The 26,573-nt window shown below is 46.6% G+C and overlaps 1 protein-coding gene across 5 annotated transcripts in view; it reads left to right on the top strand.

The window, feature by feature from the left end:
- Positions 1-24,183, top strand: part of enox1 (ecto-NOX disulfide-thiol exchanger 1) — a 364,527-nt gene extending 340,344 nt beyond the window's left edge. For all 5 annotated transcript variants that reach the window (XM_063051175.1, XM_063051176.1, XM_063051178.1 and 2 more), the window contains 3 exons: positions 3,393-3,483; positions 21,822-21,907; positions 23,793-24,183. In XM_063051175.1, the coding sequence (XP_062907245.1) occupies positions 3,393-3,483; positions 21,822-21,907; positions 23,793-23,930 (315 nt within the window). In that variant the 3' untranslated portion in view covers positions 23,931-24,183. The remainder of the gene's footprint in view (positions 1-3,392; positions 3,484-21,821; positions 21,908-23,792) is intronic.
- Positions 24,184-26,573: the final 2,390 nt, after the last annotated feature.

Raw genomic sequence — 26,573 nt, 5'->3', positions numbered from 1 at the left:
TCATTGCTCTCCCCAAACTTCCATCCGCCACTGAGACAGTGGACTTGGTTCTCCGACATGTAGTTTGCCTCCATGGCCACTCAGAAAGAGACAATCTGCATGTGGAGAAGTTTCTGAGATGCTTCACCACCTCTAAACATTCCACATGGAAGAAGTATCTGCTCTGGATTGAACTGTCCCACAAACTACACACATCCTTTAGCACGAGTATGTCATCTTTTGAGGTGTTTCATTGCTACCAACCCCTGTGGTTCCCCACAGAGAAGCCAGCAGTGGCGGTCTCGTCTGCCAGGGCCATGGTTTGCTGCAGGGATGCTCAGAAGAGAGCACGAGGGCCATTCGAGCTGCCAGCCGAGCCTACTGCCTCCAGGCTAACCACTGTCAGCACCCAGCCAGACTACTCCAGCCTGGGGACCATGTCTGGCTATTCACCCAAGTTCTGTCCCAGCTCACTGACTCCTGCAAGCTCTCGCCTCAGTTCATTGTTCCTTTCAAGAGAATAACCATGGCATCAATCCAGTCACTGTTTCAAACTGCCACCATCTCTCAGGATCACGCGTTCCTTCCACATGTCCTGCCTCAAGCCCATTGTCCATGGACCACTCAACTCACCTCTGGAACCAAGGATGGTGGAAGGTGGTCCAGTGTACACCGTTTGCCGGTTGATGGATCCACGTTGTCGTGGACGTTGTGCGCAGAAACTGATTGACTGGAAAGAGCATGACCCAGACGAGGGATCTTTGGTGCCATCCAGTTACATCTTGGATCCATCGCTCATCAGAGTTTCCACTGTTACCTTCTAGATCGTCCTGGTTTGTTGGGCTGGCCATAGGGGAAGGGTTTCCTGTCAGGCCTTCAAATGAAGCCTCCTCCCTGTATCCATCCAGCACCCAGCTAACAGGGGTCACCTGCCACTCGTTTCCAACTCCTCACCTGCAGCCTATTTAAACCCTGCTCTCATCCACAGCCCTTGTTCACTCACACAAACCAGCCAGCCTCAACCAGTTGCTCCCAGCCTTCAGTTACCTTGTTGCCTTATCATGTTGAGTATCTGTTCCTTCTTGTTTTGTGGCCCCTTCTGGCTTGTTATTTTGCAGTTTATTGCTAAATTGTTTCCACTGCTCTGTGTTTGGGTCAAGCTTCCTCAAAGTGACATTTCTTGACAAAGTGTTCAGAATTGATTTATTACCCGATTTGGAATTTTGATCAAGAGAAGGTTCTGAAATCTCTGACATGTTTTTATGCATTCAGCCAGATGGGCACAGTATACTTGAAGATCATCATCTGGTATTCTTTCTTTCCTTTCCAACTCAGAGAGGCTGAGAAATTGGAAAAGGTTACGATAGCCAATGTTGCACTTACATGGGGTTAACTTGAAGGAAATGTGGAGATGACTGATTGGACTTTTGATAAGATTCATGTCATTTTTATGCAATTGAAGACTGATTTCAGTAAGCTTCGTGAATAATTCTGACAAATAAGCAATGTAATGGCTAATATTCTTGAGTTGATTACTGCTTGAAGCATTTGAGGGTTCAAAGAATTTTATCACAGTTTGAAAAAGTGTATAAAAACATCTCAGGCATTTTCCTTTTGAGAGCCACCTGACTTCTGTGTGCTACAGGAGGCATTCAAACTGTTCATCGTTCTCAGCACAAGGTTCTCAAAATAGTCAAGAACTGAGAGCATGGGACCTGATTTTTTTTTTACCACTGTATATTTAATGGTTTATATGGTTTTCTTCAATAAAATGTTGTCTGTGAATTACATGGTTAATGGTAAATATATTAGGTACAGCTTTTTATAAAGAAGTAATAACCCCACGGTGGTGTTCTGTCATCAATGGTGGCCCGTCTGTTTCACAAGCAAGAATGTTGGTGAAATTAATGTCCTTCTCTTTGAAAAATTGCTCAGCAACCCAAAATATTGACTCCTTCTTCATGTCTGTTTCTAGCCCCCTTGCAAATAACAACTCTTGGACCATGCTTTCATTTTTTATAAAGTGAACATAACCAAGAAGCAAAGATTTGTTGCCTGGCAATATTGACTCATCTAACTGCAGGACAAATTCTGTTGTCCTAAGTACGTTGCACAATGTGTCTTCCACATTATCAGACATTTCATCTTTTCGTCTTTGAACAGACTTGTTGCTGAGCCGAGTCGCCTTAATTATTTGGTCTGGTGACTTATGCAAAACCATACTCGGAGCCTCCCTTGCTGGGGGCAGAATCAGGAGGGGCCACCGCACAGGTTGCAAACTCAACCAGCTCCATCATGGCACTAGCCTCCCCACCACTGAGGGCATCTTCATAAGGCGATGCCTCAGAAACGTGGCATCGATCGTTAATGGCCTCCATCACCCAGGACATGCCATTTTCTCATTGCTACCTTGAAGGAGGAGGTACAGGAGCCCAAAGACTCACCCTCAATGATTCAGGAACAACTTCATTAAGTTACTGAATGGACCGTGGACCCATGTACACTACCTCTTTTTTTTTGCTCTCTTTATGCACTACTTATTTAATTATATATATCTTATTGTCATTTGTATTTTTTATTATGTATTGTGATGTACTGCTGCTGCAAAACAACAAATTTCATGACATATGCCAGTGATATTAAACCTGATTCTGTGATCATTGCTGGTACTTAAAGAGGAATCGGGAACTGAGGGATATGAGGAACTGATGCAGGAGAGGAGTTGAGGCCAGCGTAGATGTGCCACAATGATACTGAATGGCAGGGCAGGCTTAAGGGGCTTCTCCTATTTCTTGTGCTCTTGTGTGATTTGCTTTCAAGTCTGAACTAATGGTCCAGACCTTTGGCTGTAGTGCAGTAATGAAACGAGTACACTGTCACACCTCCTGACAGCAAAAAGGTAAAAGAGGAACACGATTTTTTCAAGTCCATTATGATTTATTTAATGTTTTAACCTTCAACAGTTTCCCTTGAGGGAATGAGTGTAATTAGTAAAGAATTTTATAGGCATCTGTTAGTCTCGTGAGACCATGAATTTGCACCTTGGAAGGTTTTCCAGGGCGCAGGCCTGGGCAAGGTTGTATGGAAGACCGGCAGTTGCCTATGCTGCAGGTCTCCTCTCTCCACGCCACCAATGTTGTCCAAGGAAAAGGCATTAGGATCCATACAGCTTGTGTGGGTGTCATCGCAGAGCAATGTGTGGTTAAGTGCCTTGCTCAAGGACACAACACACTGCCTCGGCCAAGGCTCGAACTAGCGACCTTCAGATCACTAGACGAATGCCTTAACCACTTGGCCACACGCCAACATTAGTAGAGAATAATTGCTTGTAATCACATAGATAATAAAATGTGTCTTTGGCTTGTCAGAGGCTCCTGTTACTCCCATGATTCTGCTTTGTGTTTCCTGTGCAGAAGTCGAATGCATTCACCCAGAGCCGGAGGACCAGCGAGGGAGATGCTGCCACTCAATCCCTCAAGTCAGAGAAAGAAGCTTTATTAGTGGGTACTGTATCCTGGCTTTTACTGCCAATTGCATTCTCAAATTGGTCTTGAGTTCGTGTTCCGTTCCTCAGTGCAAAGCCTTCTGCAAACCTTTACCTTTGTCCCAGAAGCTGTGAATGGAATTTCAGAACAAAAGCCCTCAAGATTTAATAAAATTGTGATTGATTGGTGGGCGCCCTGCCAGCTAGGTGCATTGGGTGCATGGCCACTCTCTGTTCAGTTAGTGTCCATCAGGGGTTGGATGGGAAATGAAACTGAGTGTACATGTGAGAAACAGGGAGACTTGAGGAGCGTGGGACTGCAAACAGTTCACACCCAAGGCCACACAGATTGTCTCCATTGAGAGGAGACACGGGAGACTGTCTTTTGTTAATGAATACATTCAAAATTGTGGAGAAACTCAGCAGGTCTGGCAGCATATATGGAGGAGACATTTCTGGCCAAGACCCTTCTTCAGGACTGGACCTGCTGAGTTCCTACAGCATTTTAAGTGTGTTGCTTAAGATTTCCAGTGTCTGTGGAATCTCTTGTGTCTATATTTTTTCAGTGTACTTTCCACGTAGTGCAGTGCTAAAACTTTATGTGGCTTTTAGACAAGTTGTTTCTCAAGAGCTAACAATTTGCAGTTTGATATAAAAAAGTTGTGGTATCAATGGCTTTGACCCTTCCCAGTAACTGACCAGAACCATTATGCTTCATAACTTTTCAGCTCTGACCAACAAATACAAGTATTTAAGGTGAGAGGGAGAAAGTTTAAAAGGGGCAAGCTTTTTTTTTACACAGAAGGTGATAGGTCGTGGAATGGGCTGCCAGATGTGGTGATGGAAGCAAATGCAATATTGGTGTTTTGGAGGTGATTAGATAGACACATGAATATGCAGGGAGTGAAGGGGTATGGTTCACATACAGGCAGGAGGCAGAAGGGATTTAGGTTAATTTGGCACAGGAAGGCTATGGGCTGATGGTCCTATTCATGCACTGGACAGTTCTATGAAAGATGGCGCCAGTGACCAATGGCGATGTTTTGCAGATAGCTTACAAAACTACCAGATACTTCTTCTGAACTGCAGTCACTACAACCTGCAGCCTGCAGTTTCCCCTTTTAAGAAGGTATTTTTGAACCGACTGAATGATCTGACGCTTTTGCGATCTCCTGGGTGATTCAGAGAACTAAACTTTTGATAGTGCAGGTATGGCCAGGGCGGGCAACGCTGGGAGAGGATGCTGAGTCAAGGCCTGATAAGACTATAAGATATAGGAGCAGAATTAGGCCATTTGGCCCATCGCATCTGCTCCATCATTTCATCATGGCTGATCCAATCTTCCTCTCCTGCCTTCTCCCTATATCCGATCATACCCTGACCAATTAAAAATCTATCAACCTCTGCCTGAAATATATATAAAGACTTGTATAATATTCATAAATACTAAAGACATATACATATATACAGACAGCTGCCTGTGCCAAAGAATTCCACAGATTCACCATCCTCTGGCTAAAGAAATTCCTCTCATCTCTGTTCTAAAGTGACACCCATCTATCCTGAAGCTGTGTCCTCTGGTCTTAGACTCTCCCACCAGAGGAAACATCCTCTCCACATCCACTGTATCAAGGCCTTTCACCATTCAATAGGTTTCGATGAGGTCACCCCTCATTCTTCTGAATTCTGGTGAATACAGGCCCAGAGCGATCAAACGGTGTTTATATGACAAGCCTTTCAAACCTGGAATCATTTTTGTGAACCTCCTTTGAACCATCTCCAATGTCAGCACATCCTCTCTAAGATAAGGGGACCAAACCTGCTCACAATAGTCTAAGTGAGGTGTCACCAGTGCTTTATGAAGCTTCAACATTACGTCCTTGCTTTTATATTCCAGCCCTCTTGAAATTAATACGGACATTGCATTTGCCTTCCTCACCACAGATTCAACCTGCAAATTAACCTTTAGGGAATCCTGCACAAGGACTCCTAAGTCCCTTTGCATCTCAGTTTGTTGTATATTTTCTCCATTTAGAAAATAGTCAACCCTTTCATTTCTTCTACAGAGAGCATGACCATACACTTCCCGACACTGTATTCCATCTGCCACTTCTTTGCCCATTCTCCTAATCTGTTTGAGTCCTTCTGCAGCCTCTCTACTTCCTCAAAACTACCTGTCCCTCCACCTATCTTCATATCGTCTGCAAACTTTGCAATCAATCCAAATTATTGACATATAATGTAAAAAGAATCGGTCCCAACACAGACCCCTGTTGAACCCAATTAGTCACTGGCAGTCAACCAGAAAAGGTTCCCTTTATTCTCACTCTTGTCTGCTGCCAGCCACTATTTTATCCATACTAGAAACTTTCCTGTAATACCATGGGCTCGTAGCTTGTTAAGCAGCCTCACGTGTGGCACCTTGTCAAAGACCTCCTGAAAATCCAAGTACACAACATCAACTGATTCTCCTTTGTCCAACCTGCTTGTTATTTCTTCAAAGAATTTTCTCTTGAGGAAACTATGCTGACTATGGCCTATTTTATCATGTGCCTCCAAGGTGCCAGAGATCTCAACCTTAACAATCAACTCCAACATCTTCCCAACCACTATGGTCTGATTAACTGGGTGATAGTTTCCTTTCTTCTGCCTCTTTCCCTTCTTGAAGAGTGGAGTGACATTTGCAATTATTCAGTCTTCCAGAACCTTTCTGGAATCTAGTGATTCTTGAAAAATCATTACTAATGCCTCCACAATCTCTTCAGCCACCTCTTTCAGATCTCTGAGGTGTACACCATCTGGTCCAGGTGACTTATCTACCTTCAGACCTTTCAGCTTCACAAGAACATTCTCTTCAGTTATGGTAACTTCACACACTCCATGGTCCCTGACACCAGAAAGTCCTAGTGTCTTCACAGTGAAGACCGATGCAAAATACTTACTCACTTTATCCACCATTTCCTTGTCCCCCGTTACTAGCTCTCCAGCATCGTTTTCCAGCAGTCTGATATCGACTCTTACATCTCTTTTACACTTTATGTATCTGAAGAAACTTTTGGTATTCTCTTTAATATTACTGGCTAGCTTACTTTCGTATTCCATCTTTACCTTCTTAATGATTTTTTAGTTGCCTTCTGTTGGTTTTTAAAAGCTTCCTAATCCTCTTAACTTCCCACTAATTTTTGCTCAATTTTATCCCTCTCTTTGGTTTTTATGTTGGTTTTCACTCTCTTGTTAGCCATGGTTGTGTCATCTTTCCTTCAGAATACTTCTTCCTCTTTGGGATGTATAGTGAGGTCAGGTCAGAGCAGTGATGTAAATCCCAACCTGTCTGCATGTCCTCCAATGTCTGGGATTAATCTAACATCAAGTTGGAGAGCTTAGATAAAACCATGATTTTAGTCATGTTTAAAATTATCCTTTCTGCTTTGGCTAACTCCTCCACTGGAATATAAACGTGGATATCACCATCTGTTGCAATCTGAACATCAAGTTAAATAGTGTAGAGTCATTGTGGGAACTGGATGCCCGATATAGAACCTACTGTTGGTCAAACTGCCCTTGTCACCTAAATTTTTACCAATTAAACAAAAGGGTAGAAAGAAAATGAAACAAAGAAAATGCTGATTTATTTGTCAATAATTGCTGATTTATTTGTCAATGATTGCTGGAGTTACCCTTTAATTTGGAGAAGAGTTGGTGGGGAAAGTGGAGTTATCAGGGATGTTGGCTTCAGCCACTTGATCCTATCTTTGTCCACAGTCAGCAGCGAGTTCCATTGTACAGCAGGGCTGGACCTTAGTGTGATGGATTAATAAGCCAAGACAGGTTAGAGTTGATGTATTTCCACTAGTGAGATAGTATCAAATTAGGGGCTTTTTAACACAACTGTAATGGGACGCCCCCCCCCCAACCACACCAGCTTCCAGGATTTAGATGCTCAAACTCCCCGGAGTACAGGTTGCTGTCGCAGCCCCTTTAAGGGTTCAGGATGGCCCCGCTAATTGATAATCATGTTTTGGGTGCCAAGAATCGAGTATTTAAGGAACACCCAAACTGTGGTTTGGTGCTCAACCGTAAGCCTACTAGTGATATCACCTAGCGTTTGTTTTGTGCTCAGATCCAGTTTGATAACGTGTCTCAAACCTTGCTTCGGATACCCTGGGATTTGGGTCCAAATCATCCTCGTCAAGGACTCTCGTCACAGTACGACTGAGCCAGTCCATGCCCGCAACTGTCTTGGATGGCAGCCCGCTAGGTTCCAGGCAGATCCGGCAACAGACCGTGGTTTTGCAGACGAGGACAGGGGACATTAGTTTCTACATTATTGGCTCTCCAGTCATACCCCTGATCCTCGGGTACCCCGGGCTGTCCCAGCAGAACCCATCTGTGGACTGGAGGGAAGGGAGAACAAAGGCTTGGTCCATCATTGTAAGAGGGTTTGTTAGTGGCGTGGTGTTCTGACACCCAGACTCTCCCGTGACCAACAACCAATAAGGGGGCAGCCTTCAGTGCAAGAGAACCCGAGACCTTCTGGAGACCTAGTCCAGTCCTCAGGAGTGGACAAGCTGGTTCCAGCCAATGGGACTGTGCGATTTCTGACACAGTCTAGTTGCACAGTCCTGACTAGACAGAGGGAATCTATAGCTCAGGAGAGGACCAAGGAGATGCCCGAGCAGTCTGGGAAACTTGCCGCTAAGCTTATGGAATCTAGCCGCCAGGTCTCAAGGAAGGGAAAGACTTCTTTACACCGATCCTTGAAGCCTATTCCCAGGGAGGCCAGAACCCTCTGTAATGCTTTGCTGCTGTTGCCTGAGATAGGGACTTGGGCTCTGATTTGGCGACTGTTTCTGACAGTAAACTTCGTGAGCGTATGGAGTGAACTCTGAGGTCTGTCAAATCACCCATCACCCAAACCGGTCAGAATCCCTTCCGTCTGCAAGGACTTGGAGGAGGTCTTTAGCAAGAGAAAGGCCTCAGCTCTTCCACTGCATGACCCTACAACAGTGCTATAGACCTGCTGCCTGGTACTTGTCCCCTGCGGAGTCAATTGTACGCACTCTCAGGCCCAGAGAGAACAGCAGTGGAGGAGTATATAAAGGAAGCTCTTGCCATCGGTCTTCATTCAGCCCTGCACCTCACCGGCAGCACAGACTTCTTCTTCGTAACAAAGAAAGATGGGAGCCTTTGGCCGTGCATTGATTGTAGGGGATTATAGGGAAAATATCTACCCCTTTCCACTCATGAATACGGCTTTCAAGATGCTCCAAGGGGTGAGGATATTCACAAAACTAGACTTACAGAGTGCATACAATTTGGTCCGTATCGGGGAAGGCAATGAGTGGAAGATGGCATTCAATACACCAACAGGGCACCATCGAGTACCTGGTTATGCCCTTCAGTCTTGCAAATGCTCCAGCCATTTTCTAAGCCTTTGTAAACAACGTGCTCCGGGATGCTCTCCATAAGTAAACCTTTGTCTGCTTAGAGGATATCCTAATCTTCTCAAAGTCCAAGGAGGAGCATTTCACTCAATTCATTGAGATTTTAAAGAGACTTCTATGTCAATTTGGAGAAGTCCAAACATGACGACTGTTTCATTTTTATATTTCATCATCTCCAATGACAATCTCAAGATGGATCCTACCAAGACTCAGGTTATCAGAGACTAGCCACCACCATCCAGTATCAAACAAGTCCAGTGAATTCCTGGGGTTTGAAAACTCCTACCAGAAGTTCATCATGAACTTCAGCTCAGTGGCAGATCCACTGACAGCGCTGACTTAGAAATTCACAGGCCCTTTTGTCTGGATTATTGAAGTGGAGGCTGCTTTAGTAGAAATTAAATAGTAGTTCACAACAGCTCCCAACTTAGTTTCTCCTAACAGGGACCTTCCCTTCATCATGGAAGTGGACAGCTCAGACATCAGAGTGGGTGCCGTCTTGTCTCAATGACCACCTTCGGACAGTAAACTGCACTCATGTGTATTCTTCCCCAGGCGGCTATCCCCGGCAGAGAGGAACTATGACATTGACAATCAGGAGCTTTTTGTGGTTAAGTTAGCTTTGGAGGAATGTTGTAACTGGCTGGGAGGGGCCAAGAATCCTTTCATCGTATGAAATGACCACAAGAACCTGGCTTATATTCAGGAGGCCAAGAGGCTGAATTGCAGGCAGGCCAGGTGAGCTTTGTTCTTTAACCGTTTTGAATTCATCCTGACCTATCAATTGAGGTTGAAGAACCAGAATCCAGATGCCCTGTCCCATCAGTTTGATGAACAGAGGAACACTCTACCACCATCTTACTCCATGCAAGGGATGGTAGCACCAATTTGTTTGGGTATGAAGCACTTGTCCACAAGGACAAAGCACAAGGGGAGATTCCGAAGAAGAGTTATCCAGGTCTGCTGTTCATCCAAATTTCCATCTGGCCCTCGGTATTCCAATGGGACATTCTTCGAAAATGACTGCACACCCAGGGTTGCCAGGACCCTCAGGTTTATCAAGAGGAGGTATTGGTGGCCCAGAATGATGAAAGAAGTTCAGCAGTACGTTCAGGCATGCGAGGTGTGCGTCTGGAACAGGAAGCCACATACCTGACCTCAAGGGCTCCTCTACCCCCTACTGGTTCCAGAAAGACCTTGGGCGCACATCTGCATGGATTTTGGCATGGGTCTTCTGCCGTCCAAGGAGAAGTCAGTCATCATGGTAGCTGTCGATCAGTTTTCGAAAGCCTGCAAATTCACTGCCTTGGAGAAGCTACTGTCTGTGGTGTGGATGGCCAAAATTGTCCTGGTCCTGGTCTTCATTATCCACAGACTCCCAGTGGACATTGTCTCATATTGTGGTCCACAATGCACATCACATTTCTGGTTGGTGTTCTGTAAATTCATAGGGGCAACAGCAAGCCTTTCCTCTGGATTTCACTCACAGTCCAACAGCCAGGCGGCAGACCAACCAAGATTTGGAACGTACCCTGAGATGCCTGGCCTCAGAAAGACCTGATGAGTGGTGTGACCATTTGACATGGACAGAGGTCACCCACCACACCTCACAGCATTGGGTTCCAGTGCCAGTTTGGTTATCCTCTGCTTCTCTTTCCGGGACAAGAGGCTGAGGATGCGATCCCTGAAGCCGAACATCTCATCCAACCCTGCAAGCAAGAGTGGATTAGGGCAAGAGAGATCTTGCTGGACTCTACCCGGAAAGCAGAGACCAAGGCAAACCAAAAGAGAAGGCATGGACCCACATTACAGCCTTCTGTTCCCTCATGATTTGCCTCTCTAAGTGCAATCCAGAAAGTTAGCACCCCGTTTCATTGGACCCTTCAAAGTCCTGAGGAAAGTAAACCCAGTAGCTCTCACCCGGAGAGAGAGCAACATCTTGCAGCGCGGGAGTCATTTGAAAATTGCAAGTCTCATCGGGAGTGAGTCCTTGCTTGAAATACTAAATGAGAGAGTGACATCTTGCATAGTGGGAGCCACTTGAAAACTGCAAGTCTCTTTAGGAGTAAGTTTATTTGAACCAATAAGAAGGAGAGGTATAAGCAGAGCGGATGTTGTTGGAGTGGGCCAGTGGTAGAGTGGTCCAGCTTTAGCTCAACAGGCACAGGCAAAGGGTCTAAGTAAGTTTCTTGTAAGTTTTTTTTCTTACTTTGTCTATTAGTACATAAATATTAGGCTGAGAAAGGGACCAGAGATAGTGGTATGTCCTTTGTGTGAGGTATGGGAACTCCTGGAGTCCTCCAGTCTCCCTGATAACTACATCTGCATGAAGTGCTTCAAGCTGCAGCTCCTTAGAGACCATGTTAGGGAACTGGAGCTGCAGCTCGATGAGCTTCAGGTCATACAGGAGAATGAGGAGGCGACAGGAGCTGCAGGGAGGTAACTACCCCAAGTTGCAGAAAGCAGATACCTGGGTGACTGTCAGGAGAGAGAAAAGGAATAGGCAACCAGTACAGAGGAGTACCCCTGTGATTATACCCGTCAACAATAGGCATACTGCTCCGGACCCTCTCCCCGTGACCTTACCTGTCAATCACAGGCGTACCGCTCCAGATCCTCTCCCCGTGACTGTACCCATCAATCACAGGCATACTGCTTCAGATCCTCTCCCTGTGACTGTACCCGTCAATCACAGGCATACTGCTTCAGATCCTCTCCCTGTGACTGTACCCGTCAATCACAGGTGGACTGCTCTGGATCCTTTCCCCGTGACCGTACCCATCAATCACAGGCGTACTGCTTCAGATCCTCTCCCTGTGACCGTACCCGTCAATCACAGGCGTACTGCTTCAGATCCTCTCCCTGTGACCGTACCCGTCAATCACAGGCGTACTGCTTCAGATCCTCTCCCTGTGACCGTACCCGTCAATCACAGGCGTACTGCTTCAGATCCTCTCCCTGTGACCGTACCCGTCAATCACAGGCGTACTGCTTCAGATCCTCTCCTCGTGACTGTACCCATCAATCACAGGCATACTGCTTCGGATACTCTGGGAGGGGGGCCCACAGCAACCGGTTCCTTGGCTCAGAAGGGAAGTGGGGAGAAGAGGAGTGTAGTACTGATGGGGGATTCCATAGTTAGAGGAGCAGACAGGAGATTCTGTGGATGTGAAAGAAACACCAGGATGGTATTTTGCCTCCTCGGTGGCAGGCAGGGTCAGCGTTGTCCTTGATGGAGTCCACATCATTCTAAAGGGGGAGAGTCAGCAGCCAGAATTCATGGTATATATAATAGTACCAATGACACAGGGAAGAGGTCCTGAAGAGAGAATATAGGGAGTTAGGTAGAAAGCTGAAAAGCAGGACATCCTGGAGTGCTGTCTGTGCCATGCACCAATGGGGGTAAAGATATAATAATTTGGCAAATAAATACAAAGCTGAGGATATGGTGCAGCGGGCTCGATTTCAGATTTCTGGATCATCGGGATCTCTTCAGGGTTAAGTATGACCTGTAAAAAAGGGATGGGTTACACCTAAACCCATTTGAAACCAATATCCTTGTGGGCAAATTTACTGGAGCTGCTGGGGAGGGGTTGAATAAATTTGGCAGGGGTATGGGAACCAGAATGATCAGGCTAAGGACCGGACAGTTGATATACATGTAGATGTAGTGTGCAATGAAACTGTGAGGAAGGACAGGCAGAGGATAAGGCAAAATTGCAGTTAGTGGGATGAATGAAGTGTAAAATTGGGGCAGAAATCAATAAGAGAGATGAATACAGGACAGAAGGTGTTATATTTGAATGGATGTAGTATTCAGAATAAGGTAAAAGATCTTGTAGCACAATTAGATATTGGCAGGTACGATGTTGTAGGCATTACGAGTCATGGCTAAAAGATCAGTTGGGAGGATAGACATTGTATTGAAAGGACAGGCAGGCAGATAGCCAGATGGAGTGAGGTGGCTCTGATGGTAAAAATCAAATCATTAGAAAGAGGTGACATAGGATTAGAAGGTGTAGAATCCTTGTGGGTAGGGTTAAGAAACTGCAAAGGTAAAAAGACCCTGATGGGAGTTACAAATGTATCTTCGCTTGCTATCTTGAATGTGCTGTGTGTGCGCCTTGTGCTATGTATGATTCACACCCTAGCCATGGAGGAACTATTTTGGTCGGCTGCATTCATGAATGGTTGAATGATGATTAAACTTGAACTTCATTCAGGCACTGGGACAGTAGCTTGGATGTGGGATACAAATTACGATGGGAGATAGAGAAGGCATGGCAGTCATGGGGGATTTCAATATACAGGTAAACAAGGAAAATCAGGTTGGTGCTGGATCCCAAGAGAAGGAATTTGTAGAGTGCCTATGGAGGGGGTGCTTTTTAGAGCAGCTTGTGGTTGAGCCCACTAGGGGAAAGGCAATTCTGGACTGGGTGTTGTGTAATGAATCAGATTTGATTAAGGAGCTTAAAGTAAAGGAACTTTAAGGTAAAGAGACAGTGATCACAATATGATAAAATTCACTCTGCAGTTTGAGAGGGAGAGGATAAAAGTCAGGTGTATCAGTGGAGTAAAGGGAATTACAGAAGCATGAGAGGAGAGCTGGCCAAAGTTGATTGGCAGTGGACACTAGCAGGGATAACAGCAAACCAGAAATAGTTGGAGTTTCTGGAGGCCATTTGGAAGGTGCAGGATAGATATAGCCCAAAGGTGAAGAAGTATTCTAAAGGGAGGATGCGGCTGCCAAAGGAAATCAAAGTCAGCATAAAAGGAAAAGAGAAGGCATATAACATAGCAAAATATAGTCATTGTCGTAGAATAGTAGAGTACAGAAACAGCCTCTTTGGCCAATCTAGTCTGTGCTGAACCATTTAAATTCCCTACTCCTATTGACCTGCATTTGGATCACAGCCCTCCATACCCCTACTATCCATGTACCTATCCAATCTTCTCTTAGACATTGAAATCAGAATCGTATCCACAATTTACGCTGGCAGCACATTCCACACTCTCATGACTCATGTTCCCCTTAAGCTTTACTCATCTCACTATTACCCCATGACCTCTAGTTGTAGTCCCACCCAACCTCAGTGGAAAAAGCCTGCTTGCATTTACCCTATCTATACCCCTCATAATTCAGTATACCTCCATCAAATCTCCTTTCAATCTTCTACATTTTGAAGAATAAACTCCTAACCTATTCAATCTTTATAACTCTGGTTCTCAGCAATATCCTTGTAAATTTTCTCTGTACTCTTTCAACTTTATTTACATGTTTCCTGTAGGTAGGTGACCAAAACAGCAAACAATACTCCAAATTAAACCTCACTAACGTCTTATACAACTTCAACATAACGTCCTATCTCTTGTGCTCAATATTTTGTTTGATGATGACCAATGTGCCAAAAGTTTCTTTATGGCCTTATCTACCTGTGACACCTCTTTCAACGTTTTACTGACCTGTATTCCCAGATTCTCTTTGTTGTACCATAATCCTTAGTGCCCTACCACTCACTGTGTAAGACCTACCCTGATTAGTCCTCCCAAAGTGCAACACCTCACACCTGTCTGCATTAAATTCCATCTGCCATTTTTCAGCCCATTTTTCCAGCTGACGCAGATCTCTCTGCAACCCATGATAGTCTTCCTTGCTGTCCACTACACCCCAATCTTGGTGTCATCTGCAAATTTGCTGATCCAGTTAACCACATTATCATCCAAGTCATTGATATAGATGACAGACAACAACAGTCCCAGCACCAATCCCTGCGGCCCTCCACCAGACATGAGCCTCCAGTCAGAGAGACATCCATCTATGGTTACCACTCTCTGTCTTCTCTCACAAAGCCAGGGTCCAAACCAATTTACTGCCTCATCTTGAGTGCTAAGCAACTGAGTTTTCTTGACCAACCTCCCATGCGGGATCTTGTCAAATGCCTTGCTAAAATCCATGTAGACAACATCCACTGTCTTGTCTTCATCAGCTTTACTGGTAACTTCCTTGAAAAGCTCTGAAAGATTGGTTAGACATGATGTACCACACTCAAAGCTATGCTGACTATCCTTAATCAGTCCTCATCTATCCAAATACTCATTAATCCAGTCCCTTAGGATACCTTCCACTATCAAGGTCAGGTTCACCACCCTATAGTTTCCTAGTTTATTTTTAGAGTGGAATAACTTTAGCTATCCTCCAATCTTCCAGTACCTCGCCTGTTGCTACGGATTATTTAAATATCTCTGCTAGGGCTGCCAATTTCTACATTTGCCTCCCACAAGGAGCAGCTTATCAACCCCCAGGGATTGTCCAGCCTGATTTGCCTCAAGACAGCAAGCTCCTCTTCCTCTGTAATCTGTGTCGGGCCCACTTTGCCTCACTTCTATGGACTCTGTGCCAGTCTCCTGAGTAAACACAAATGCAAAACATTCATTTAAGATCTCCCACATCTCTTTTGGTTCTATGCATGGATTACTATTCTGATCTTCCACAGGACCAACTTTGTCCCTTGTGCTCTTAACATATCTGTAGAATCCCTTAGGATTCTCCTTCACCTTGTCTGCTAGGGCAAACTCGTGCCTTCTTTACACCTTCCCGATTTCTTTCTTAAGTGTTCTCTTATATTTCTTGCACTCCATAAACACCTTGTTTGTTTGTACCTGCCTATACCTGTTAGGCCCCTCCTTATTTCTCTTAACCAGGGCCTCAATATCTCAGATCTGTGCCCCTGGTGCATGTGCAGCATTTCACAGGCAGCCTCTCTCCCATGTTTGGAGCAATCAAATGCTTTTCTCTTCTCAGAAAGTAACTGAAAACTGAAGCAGAAAGGTGAGCCTGCCTCCCAGATGGCTGTTCCCCATTCTCTCGCCTGACCGGACAGTTGGGTGACGACATAGGCTACCTTGGCTCGATCAGTCAGAATGTTGTTGGTTGTAATTCAAAAATGAGAGTGCACTAGGAGAGAAAAGAGCGGCAGGTACTGGGCTCACCTGAGTACCTTTCTGGAGGAGGCAGATGGGGCTCTTGGACGGGAGGAGTAAGCGAGAACACAGAGGGTGGGGCAGTAGATGCAGTCGCAGAATATTGATAGGCATGCTGGGACAGCTGGAGTGACTGAGTCTGGGCCACAAGATTGGCTTCAGCGGCAGAAAGCGACTCCACTGCCCTGAACACAGAGTCCAGCTGGTTCTGGTGTCACTCCCTGTTGTTCCAGGGCACCTCTCAGACAACCGGGGTCTGCTGATCCATTCTGGCCATGTTGTACTGTCAGGACACTGGAGCAGGGACCCAATCGCAGACCAAGTACTATGCACACTGTGATATTTATTGAGTAACAAATCCAGCAGGGCAACAAAGTCAGCATCAAAGTTCAGGCAGAGATCAAAAGTTCCAGAGAAATCCAAAAATCAGATTCAGGAAACAGGCGGAGTCAAAAACCAAAACAATCAAGATAAGCAGGCAAAATTGGGGTCAGCAAACAGGCATGGTCAGTACTCAGAAGGACAGAATTTAGATATGAATGCTGGAAAGGCTCAGAAAAACTCACTGGCGCAATCTAGCAAAACCCAGGTGAAAGCACAGGACTGAGATACACTGAGCAATAAACAGAGAGGCAGATGATAGGTGGATCCACGCACAATGAGAAACAGGTGGCAGCAGTACAGGTAATAATGGGAAACAGGTGAGAGACGGAGTACTCGGTAATACAGGGACCAGAGTAGAGCAGGAGTGGGGACAGGAGCGCACGGCAATACAAAACCACAGACTGACAGCTAGGGGGAAACACTCAAAAAGACAGAGTTCAGCTGGAGGTACTGACACTCCAAGTCGGCGGGGGCAGAAGTGAGTGTTACTAAGGAGGAGATGCTTTGGCTGCTGAAAGGTCTGGAGGTAAGTAAGTCACCTGGACGAGATGGACTACACCCCAGGGTTCTGAAAGAGGTGGCTGAAGAGATTGTGGGGGCATTTCAAAGATCTTTCAGGAATCACTAGATGCTGGAGTGATCCAGAGGACTGGAAAATTGCAAATGTCATTCCACTATTTATGAATGGAGAGAGGCATAAGAAAGGAAATTATAGGCCAGTTAGTCTGACCTCAGTGGTTGGGAAAATGTTAGTGTCCATTATAAAGGATGAGGTTTTCGGGTACTTGGAGGCATGTGATAAAGTAGGCAAAAGTCAGCGTGGTTTCCTCGAGGGAAAATCTTGCCTGATAAATCTGTTAGAATTCTTCAAGAAAATAACAGGCACAATTTACAAAGATTAGTCAGTGAAAGTTGTTTGCTTGGATTTTCGGAAGGCCTTTGACAATGTGTTCCAAATGAGGCTGCATGGATAGAAACTGGCTTAATACTAGGAGACAAAGAGTGCAAATAAAGGGGACCTTATCTGATTGGCTGCCATTGACTAGTGATTTTCGGCAGGGCTCAGTGTAGGCACTGCCTTTTTAATGATGCATGTCAATAATTTGGATGACAAAATTGTTGACTTTTTGTGGCCAGGTTTGTGGATGGTACAAAGATAGGTGGAGGGGCAGGTAGTATTGAGGAAGCAGAGAGGCTACAGAAGGACTGAGACAGATTGGGAAAATGGGCAAAGACGTGGCAGATGGTAAATAGTGTAGGACCAGAGAGCACAATCTCAGAATAGAGAGACATCCATTGAAAAGAGAGATGAAGTGAAATTTCATTTTCTAGAGAATGGTGGATCTGTGGAATTCTTTGCCACAGACAGCTGCAGAGGCCAAATCATTGAGTATATTTAAGGCGGAGATTGATAGCTTCTTGATTAGTCTGGGCATCAAAGGTTATGGGGAGAAGGCAAGAGAATGTTATCAACCATGATGGAATGGCAGAGCAGATCAAATGGCCTAATTCTGCTTCTATGTCTTATGGTGCAACTCAACCTATGAAGGGCAATAAACAGGCAACATTTCAGGCCACAGAGTATAGGAGCAGAATTAGGCCATTGGGCTATCAAGTCTGCTCCACGATTCATTCATGGATGATTATTCCTTTCAACCCCATTGTCCTGCCTTCTCCCTTCTCCCGTGATCTTTAACCCCCTTATCCAATGATTTGCTATCCACAGTCCCCTGTGGCAATGAATTCCACCTCATCTCTGATTCGCACTCACTTATTTATCACATGCACAGCAAAACAGATGGTGAAATGTGTTGCTTGTGTTAACAACCAACACAACCTGAGGATGTGCTGGAAGCAGCCCACAAATGTCACCACACATTCCAGCACCGACATAGCGTGCCTGCGGTATTCAGCAGAACACAAACAACAACAAAAACCAGACAACAATCCCTTCCCCCCACCACACACACACACACACACACACACACACACACACACACACAGAGCTCCAACCCCACGAGAGGGCGCCTCTGGGCTTCAACCCCAGAACATCCATCTCTGGGCTCCAATCCTTGACCCCAGACTCTCAGATATTGTGTCTCCAACTTCAGATGTCACCCCAGGACTCGCCAATCAGGGGTGTGACTTTCAGGTCTCGACTTCCAGACCCACATAGACCTCTGATCTTGGTGACTCGGGTCCACGTGACTCCTTTGAGCCTCTACCTTTGCCTCTGATCTTCAGGCTATACTCCTGACTTGCTGCCCTCTTGACTTCGACCTTCAGCTTTGACCTCCGGATTTCTGCACTGACTGGGCATCAACCTCAGGATTCGCCAGAGGGGTGAGGGGGAGTCACTGGCCGTTGTGACTTCCACCAGTACCTGGGACTAGCAGCCAGCATGGTCTTTAATCCTGGGACCTGGGAGCAGCAGCTGGAGGTATGGTCAGTGCCTACCTCCGAGATCACTGACGTTTGTCCACAGAGCACCCTGACCTGAGCTTGAACTCTTCACTTACTGCCGCTGACCTCTAACTCCCCCTCACCCCTGACCCTAACTCCTAACCTGACCCCTAACCTCCCGCGCTGATCTCAAAACCGAAAAAGCATCTAAATCTGAGCCACGACACAGCTCAGCACCATCTTGTTATTCTGAGGCTGTGCCCTCAGATCCTCGACTCTCCCACTAACAGAAACATCCTCTCCATGTCCACTCAATCTCGGCCTTTCAGTACTGACCCCCAACCAGCCTCGGCTGAATGGTATCTCGGGCTCACCAGCTGAGGAGACGAACCACCCCGTTATCTACGGGGCTCTGAACGGGGTGATGCTTGGTCACTTCACAGTAAATAATCTCACTCCTTAAGGAGGGAGCGTCACCAGCAGTCACTCTGCTGCGTCACGTCCATGTTGGCTATCTTTTGGGACGCGTATGTTAATCTTTCAGTGCAGTAACCTTATCAAACTGAACCCGAGAGAAGAGTGCTCCTGATAACACACGAAGGTAGGCGGGTAATAATTACTGGCTGCTGCTGTGCCAAGGGAGGGCTTCAGTCAGGAGTGGTAGCGTGCCACACAACGTTAGCAATCAGATGAGGCAAGTCTTCAAGCAGGCAATCGCTTTGCTGGCTTTTACTGCGACAGGGTTGGAGTTGAGAAATAGAGAAGAATTGTTGCAGGAGGTCACACCTGGAGGACTGAGCATCCAGACATCCCACCCTGCAAAAACTCATTTCAGGGAGGTAGCACCGTCAATTTGCAGGAGACTCCCAGAACTTCCGGGAGAGGTGGGATGTCTGTAATAGAGTAGCTCCTTAGCAGCTAGCCAGCTAGTTTAAATAACGTTAGCTATGCTAATGAATGAATGACACCTGTTAAACTCACTTCAACATGTCTTTTACAGTTTTAACCCACCATGGGCAATAGAAAAGTCACTGTTGCAAACAGTGCAGCGAGCAACACTGTCATTATTTTTGACCCCTATTAGGCAGGGACACACTTCAGGGTAGTCTGGGGTGACGTATGTTTTATATTTTCTGTTTTTGGAACACTCTGCCAGGGCGCGCTGTCTCGCGTGCTCGCTTGCTCTCTCTCGCTCTCTTGCTCGCTCGCTCTCAAAAAAATTGATTTCCGGGATATTGTCCATAATTTGCGGGCATCAGGGAGCCACTATTAATATGCGGGAGACTCCCGGAACTTCTGGGAGAGGTGGGATGTCTGAGCATAGTTTTAGAAAGGGCTATTGTAGCAATGGAAAGAGATTCACCAAATTTACTATGCACTCTGAGTGGCTGAACAATCCTGATCTGTATTCTGCAGAATTGAAGAGAACGAGGCACAATCCCCGTGGGGCAACAACAGGGTAAAAATGGAGAGTCTTGAGTTACAGTATAAGGCCTGGGGGTAGCAGAGACTACATCACTGAGGGTATTTAAAGAGGTTATTTATGTTGTAAAGATCAGAGTGTTTGGGGTTAGGAGGAACTGCTACAGAAGAGAAGCGTAGATTAGCCATGATTGTATGAACCAGTGGGGAAGCTCAGTGGGCCTGATTGCTGCCCCTGCTCTGATTCTGCGTGTGAGTGTGTGACATTTACCCTGTACTCTGTAATACAGACACACTCGAATTCAGATGTAGGAATCTGACCCCACACAGATGTTAAAAATTTCACACCCCTGCTAGATTATCAGACAAGTAACTGCCGAGTTGAAGAGGTCTTCTTAAACCTCATGGAAGACGTTAGTTGGAAGCAAGCAGAGAGCTTTCTGTGGAAGTAGGCAACAATTGCGAAGGGAAGCCCATGAAGACTGAAAGCTGGACTCCCGCCACTCAATTAATCAGCAATAAGCTACTGGCTGTACACAGGACACGGATGCCCTCGGGTGGGACTACCTGAGAACATGGGTGTTGGCGTCACAGGGTGAATCTCACTAACTGTTGTTGCTGCGTCAGAGGGAGCTGTCAGCCCGTGATGTGGGGGTGGGGGATGGAAGGAGGGGAGCGTATGTTACTTATCATACCTGGCACCAAAATCCTGCCCTGGACCTCGGTGGAATCCAGAGGCGGTATCAAATCTTACGAGGATCCCCAGCCTCTCGCCAATCACACTGGGCAGGAGTCAGCCCCACTTATCCTAGTGATCCAAGTTTCATTATAATTATCTCATTGCTGCTTAAAATTTTCCAAATGTTTTCATGAGTTACGTATTTAAAAAAAGATTTGCATCAATTGTAATGGTTGTTATAAGTAGCTTTGATGGTGTAAGTGAGGGGTGACAGTTTCAGAAGACACACGATCCGGGTAGAGAGAGTCACAGAGACATACAATGCAGAAGCAGGCTCTTCAGCCCATCTAGTCCATGCCAATCAAGATTCCTGTTGATGCTGGTCCCAATTGCCTGCATTTGGCCCATATCCAACCAAACCTTTCTTATCCATGGAACATACCTGTCTGTGTATGCCATCAATTTTGCTGCTCTACCTTCTCGGCCAGTGTGTGCCCCCAGGTGAAAAAGTTGCCCTTCAGTTTCCTATCAACTCTCTCCCCTCTCACCTTAAAACCCTGACCTCTTCTTGATTCCCCAGCCCTGGGGACAAGACTGTGTGTGTTCACACTCTTAAGTGGAAAAAGATGCAGAGGGAAGTTGGGAAATGCTGACTGGAAGATGTGGAGTGATGTGGAGTTCACGGATTGAAAGGGCAGTGAATGGGCCTGGAGGTCCATCACCTCGCCTGTTGAAGGGCATTGTGTATGTACTGTAGAATAAGTATCACCATGGCAAAGGGGAAAGGAGCAATGGGACAGATAACTCTTCCCTAAACCCTGTTGTCATAAATCACACTAACCATACCCCTGACACACACATCTCCAGCAGTTTCCATAAGGAAGCACTTTGGGTTCCTGAAACCCTGGGCCTGGTAATAACTGTCATTTTACTTCAACCCTTGGCCTGAGTATCCCTTTGCCCAGAAGCCCTTAACCAGGCCATGTCAATGGAGCTCGCTTTACCCAACAGTCAACATTCAATAAATGTATTTTTTTGTGGTCAGGTATCATATCAGCATTCCTTCATGTGCACCCGTTTGGAGCTAACATCGAATACCTGTGGTCCTACCTGCAGCGACTGGATGCCAAGGTAATGCAGACGACTTTGTGCTTCTGGAATACAGGGCTGGGGGTGGGGGAGGGAATTAGTTAACCACTCGGGGCTGGGGGTTAACCACTTCATTCCTGGTGATCCAATCAACCTCATGATTACATTATAGTGGGGAGGGCTCAGTGATTTGACAAGCTCTTGATGGAGAGCACTCTAAACAACCTGCCCCAGCATCAACATCTGTTGGCAGGATTTAGCAGCCATCTTTATCTCCATTCAATACTCTTTTTTTTCCTTTAAGAAATTATTTTCAGCTTCCTTGTGGAATATGCTTTGCATTTTCTGTGTTTGCTTTCATTTCTATTTTCATTATCTATGTCAGAGATGAAATGTAAGGGGGTGGCACTGTGATGTGCATAGTCCCCGTCCCTGCCCGACAGCTCCAGAGACCGTAATTCAATCCTCTTCTTGGGTACGTGCAGTTTGCATTTTCTCCCTGTGACCCAGGTGCACTGGTTGCCTTCCACGCCCATAGATGTGGGGGTTGACAGGGTAATTGGCCACTGGAGGCCGCCCCCAGTGTGAGTGGTGGGTGGGTATATGGACGGTGATATACTGGGGCAATCCAAGTGAGGAAGCACCATTTCCTGGAATAAAGAGGTGGTTCCAGCAGGAGAGCTGCTCACTCTGGGTGGGCACAGGGTGGAAGTACCCCATTCCCACAGCAGTGCTTTTCCCTGCAGAAACATACATGGGCTCGGGTTGGGAGCAGCATCCCAGCATTGCCTGACTACACACACATTGGCAGTGCTATCTCCACGAGCACAGCACCAGATATGGGGATCAGTGAGTCTGTCAGCACTCCAGGAACTCCAAAGGAGCACACTCAGCAAAAGAGAGCACCAAGCAAGGAGTCTCTGGCACAATCCAGCTATCGGAGGGTCCACTGCCGTTGCCTTTCCTCCGACTAAGGGCTTGTCACCCAGGGCACCCCCATGAGTTATGCAGGAGGGTGGCACCTATCCATCTCACCTTCTACATGACCTGCCTCCCCAGCCGGAGAAATTGGGCCTGTCCGTGATCTGTGTTTGCTTCCAGGAGCTGAGAAGCAGACGGTTATCAGTTGTCATTGCCCGTGCTGTTTTTTTTTGTTTGGTGTGGATGGAGTAGTCAGTCAGGAGTTAACCCTGCCTCTCTGGGGCAAACAGTTCTGAGTTGATCCCTGTCTTGGGCATTTCACTGTCACTGTGTCTGGAAGCAGTTTCTGTGCCTCTCAAGCCTGCAATGCTTTCGAATATACGTGACAGATCATTTGCGGGCATATTTTGAGTAACTATCCTCCACTAACTGTATTTTTCTATATAAATTTCCCTGCTTTTCCGAGAAGGAATTGCTTCAATTTGTTTCCTCAGATCCTTCCACCAATGGCTTTTTTTTTTCCTTTTTTCCCTTATCCAAAGGAGGTTTAATCTGTGATTACAGTGTCACATCATTATAAAACTACAGCATTCATGATTCAGACTATTGACAACCAATAGCATCAAATTATCTCTAAACAGAACACATTCAAGCTCCTCTGATATTCACCAGTGCCAGACCGCTCCCAATAAAGCCCTGGATACCACATGCTCCTTCTCTAGGGTCACACAGGCCCTGACATAACCCCAGGCAGTCAGCTCAGGTAGAATCTTTGGCTACACAGCCCGTTTTTGACCCTACCCGATGCAGTGTTGACAACTTGCAGTGCCTCAGAACAGGTGGCCCAGAGGTTGCATCTTAAGTGTGTAATGGGGAAGTGTCTGGTGTGCGGAATGAAGTCAGGTTCAGAAGGACTTTGTGTATTTTATTTACCATTGGAAGTCGAGTGCGGGACTAACTCCTGGGCAGCAGACTTTAATCTCACGCTGTGCATGTTGCTCTGCAGATATCTTCAGGGGAAATCGAGACGCTTCTCCTCCAACTGCCAAACATGTTCAAGCAGGAGTTCACTGGTGTTGGCGCCACGCTGGAGAAAAAATGGAAGTTCTGTGGTTTTGAAGGAATTAAGTGTGTCAGCCAATGACCTGAAATGGTGCACCACGAAGAAAAACAAAACCCCATGGATTTCAGATTTCATTCAGGTTTATGCATCAAGCGTGAGATTGTACGATTATGGATTAAATGCTGCCTGGACCTGAGGTCTAATTGCTACTCCTACCATGTCTCCGGCAGCCGGTAACCTCACCGTACTCTGGTGCCTGACGAGTAGAATATGGTGACCTTCGTTCCACAGACTTTGGGCTTTAAACCATGAAGAGGGAAGGGAAAGGCAGAGAACGTGGGGAGGGGTTGGTCAGGTAGGAGGGGGTGCTACTGGAGGGGTGGGCTTATCAATGAACGATGGGGAATAAAGATGGAAGAAACTGAAATCTGTGAGGTAATATCACAATGATATTGGAATAGACATGGGGCTTGGATGGAGGGGGGAAAGGTGGGGGGGAAGCAGGGAAGTGGGATCGAGATCGCCATGCAGAAGACTGAACTTTGATCTCCCAGTAAGCAGTTCAACTTTGTTGTGACGAAGCAGCTCTCTATGTGAGCCAGAAGCTTTGAACCTTCCCCTCTGGAGCAGCAGCAGGAGTTCATGGGCCAGCCTGGGCCAGTGCCTTCCTTTCTGATGCACCCCGCCGGCTGGGAGCAGCTGCTCTGGCCGTATACTGGAACCCTGCACTGGGATAACCCCGCACTTAAACACCTTCGACACTGATCAGGCCCTCAGTGGTGAGGAGGGGAGGGAGAATCAAATTGGGCTGGTGTACCCATTTGGGTGAGGTGAGGGCTGAGCCGGATGTGGGGGGAGAGGTGGCAGGTGGTCAGTGGACCCATGGAGGGAGATGAGTACATGAAGTGTCTGGTAGGGGTCCAGTGCTGGGACTAGCCGACAGTAGCTGTTGGCATATCTTCACCCAGCCTGCACTGTGCCAGCCATCCTGTGGACCCCGACTATAAATCATGTCTTTGTCACAAGGAGACTCACTCCAGGAATGCCCAGTCGAAATGATCCAGAAATTTTCTTTATCCCATTTGTCTGCAGAACTTAAATCAGCTTTGAGTTCCTTAATATTGAAATGGTGCAAATGAATGTTTGAGCATTCCTTCTATTCCTCCTCTACAGCTTTGACCATCAAGTCTGCCCATCACATGGATGGAGAAGTATTACTCGTGTAATTTGGAAATAAATTATTTTTCTGCAAGTTTACATTGTAACCTTTTACCTGGTGGCGTAGCTTTGGAAGAATTTCCAGCCTGGCAGTTTTCTGGACAGTTTGATATCTCTCGGACAAGAGAAAATCTGCAGATGCTGGAAATCTGAGCAACACACACAAAATGCTGGAGGAACTCAGCAGGACAGGCAGCATCTATGGAAAAGAGTACAGTCGACGTTTGGGACTAAAACCCTTCATCAGGACTGGAAAGGAAGGGGAGAAGTCAGATTGGGGAGGGGAGAAAGAGGTACAAAGTGGTAGATGAAACTGGGACGAGGGTGAAGTAAAGAGCTGGGAAATTGAATGGTAAGGGCTGGAGAAGGGGATATCTGATAGGAGAAGCGCAGAAGAGGGTTTTCTTTTGAGCTCTCAGGGGAGATGTAGAAAACAACTTCAGCTGGATTCGATTCACTGGAGGCAAAAGTTTATCTTCTATCTGAATGTACTGATGTCTTACAGCAAGGAAGCAGGCCACTTGGGAGTAGGGGAGTCTGTTAGTAATTGGATGCAGGGTGAGTGGGGTGACTGGAAGTGGGAAGCAGGTGACTGACACCCCAGCACCCCAGGCAGTGTGCTGCAAGAGCAGGCTGAGCAGGGAGAGCGGACCACCACGGGCACACAATGGCCAGAGGGTGGAAGGGTACATGGGCTGCAGGGTGATCCTGACTGGGTACAGGCCCGGTAGGGTGGCCCTCAGGAAGACAGCAGGGTACGTCCCAGGAGGACCAGAATGGGAGATGGCAGGGTGGGGTTCAAGTGCACCCTGAAAGATGAACAGTACAGTGAAACTGAAAGGATGGTGGTCTAACGGACCACGTCGGGCGAACCAGGAGCGGGAATGGACACCTAACCAGGGAGTGCGCAGCCGTAATCGGACGCGAGGAGGAGGGGGCAGGAGGTGACGGCAACATGTGAAGATGTGCAGTTTGACGAGCCAAGGTTCGGGGAGGGTGAAGCACGAACAGGCTGAGAGGAACAAGCAGAGCAAGTGTGAACCGTGTTGGGTGCAGAGGAAGCGGGCAGCTGTGGGGGTGAGTGAGTACATTGTCTCCAGTAGATGTTCTAGTGGCTGGGATGTCTCCAACTTGAAATCCCGTGCACCCACCAGCCCAAAAGTCACAGTCACTAGTTTCAACAAACCCAAAGGTATGGGAAAGAGTAGCAGCTCAGCAAACCAGGAGCAGGAATGGGCCGTGGGAGAGAGCAAAGACAAGACAATCGGCTGCAGGGTGACAGGACGTGACAGACAAATGCGAGGGCAGACTGAAGCAAACCACAGAGGGCACATCAGTAGCGTTTAGCGGGGAGAAGCGCAGAGGGAGCTGTATGATTGGGATTTTATCTGACACACTGAATACAGACCCCGGAGGCTGGGCACTCATGACAATCTTGAACGGTGATGGGCTAGTGATGTGAGTGGGCCTTCATGCAAGAGCATGGCAGAACATAAAATCACAAGC

The sequence above is a fragment of the Mobula hypostoma genome, chromosome 6 (genome assembly GCF_963921235.1).
Source record: "Mobula hypostoma chromosome 6, sMobHyp1.1, whole genome shotgun sequence".
Taxonomy (NCBI): Eukaryota; Metazoa; Chordata; class Chondrichthyes; order Myliobatiformes; family Myliobatidae; genus Mobula; species Mobula hypostoma.
Note: the sequence above shows the minus strand (reverse complement) of the source record. Positions and strands in the feature narration are given on the sequence as shown.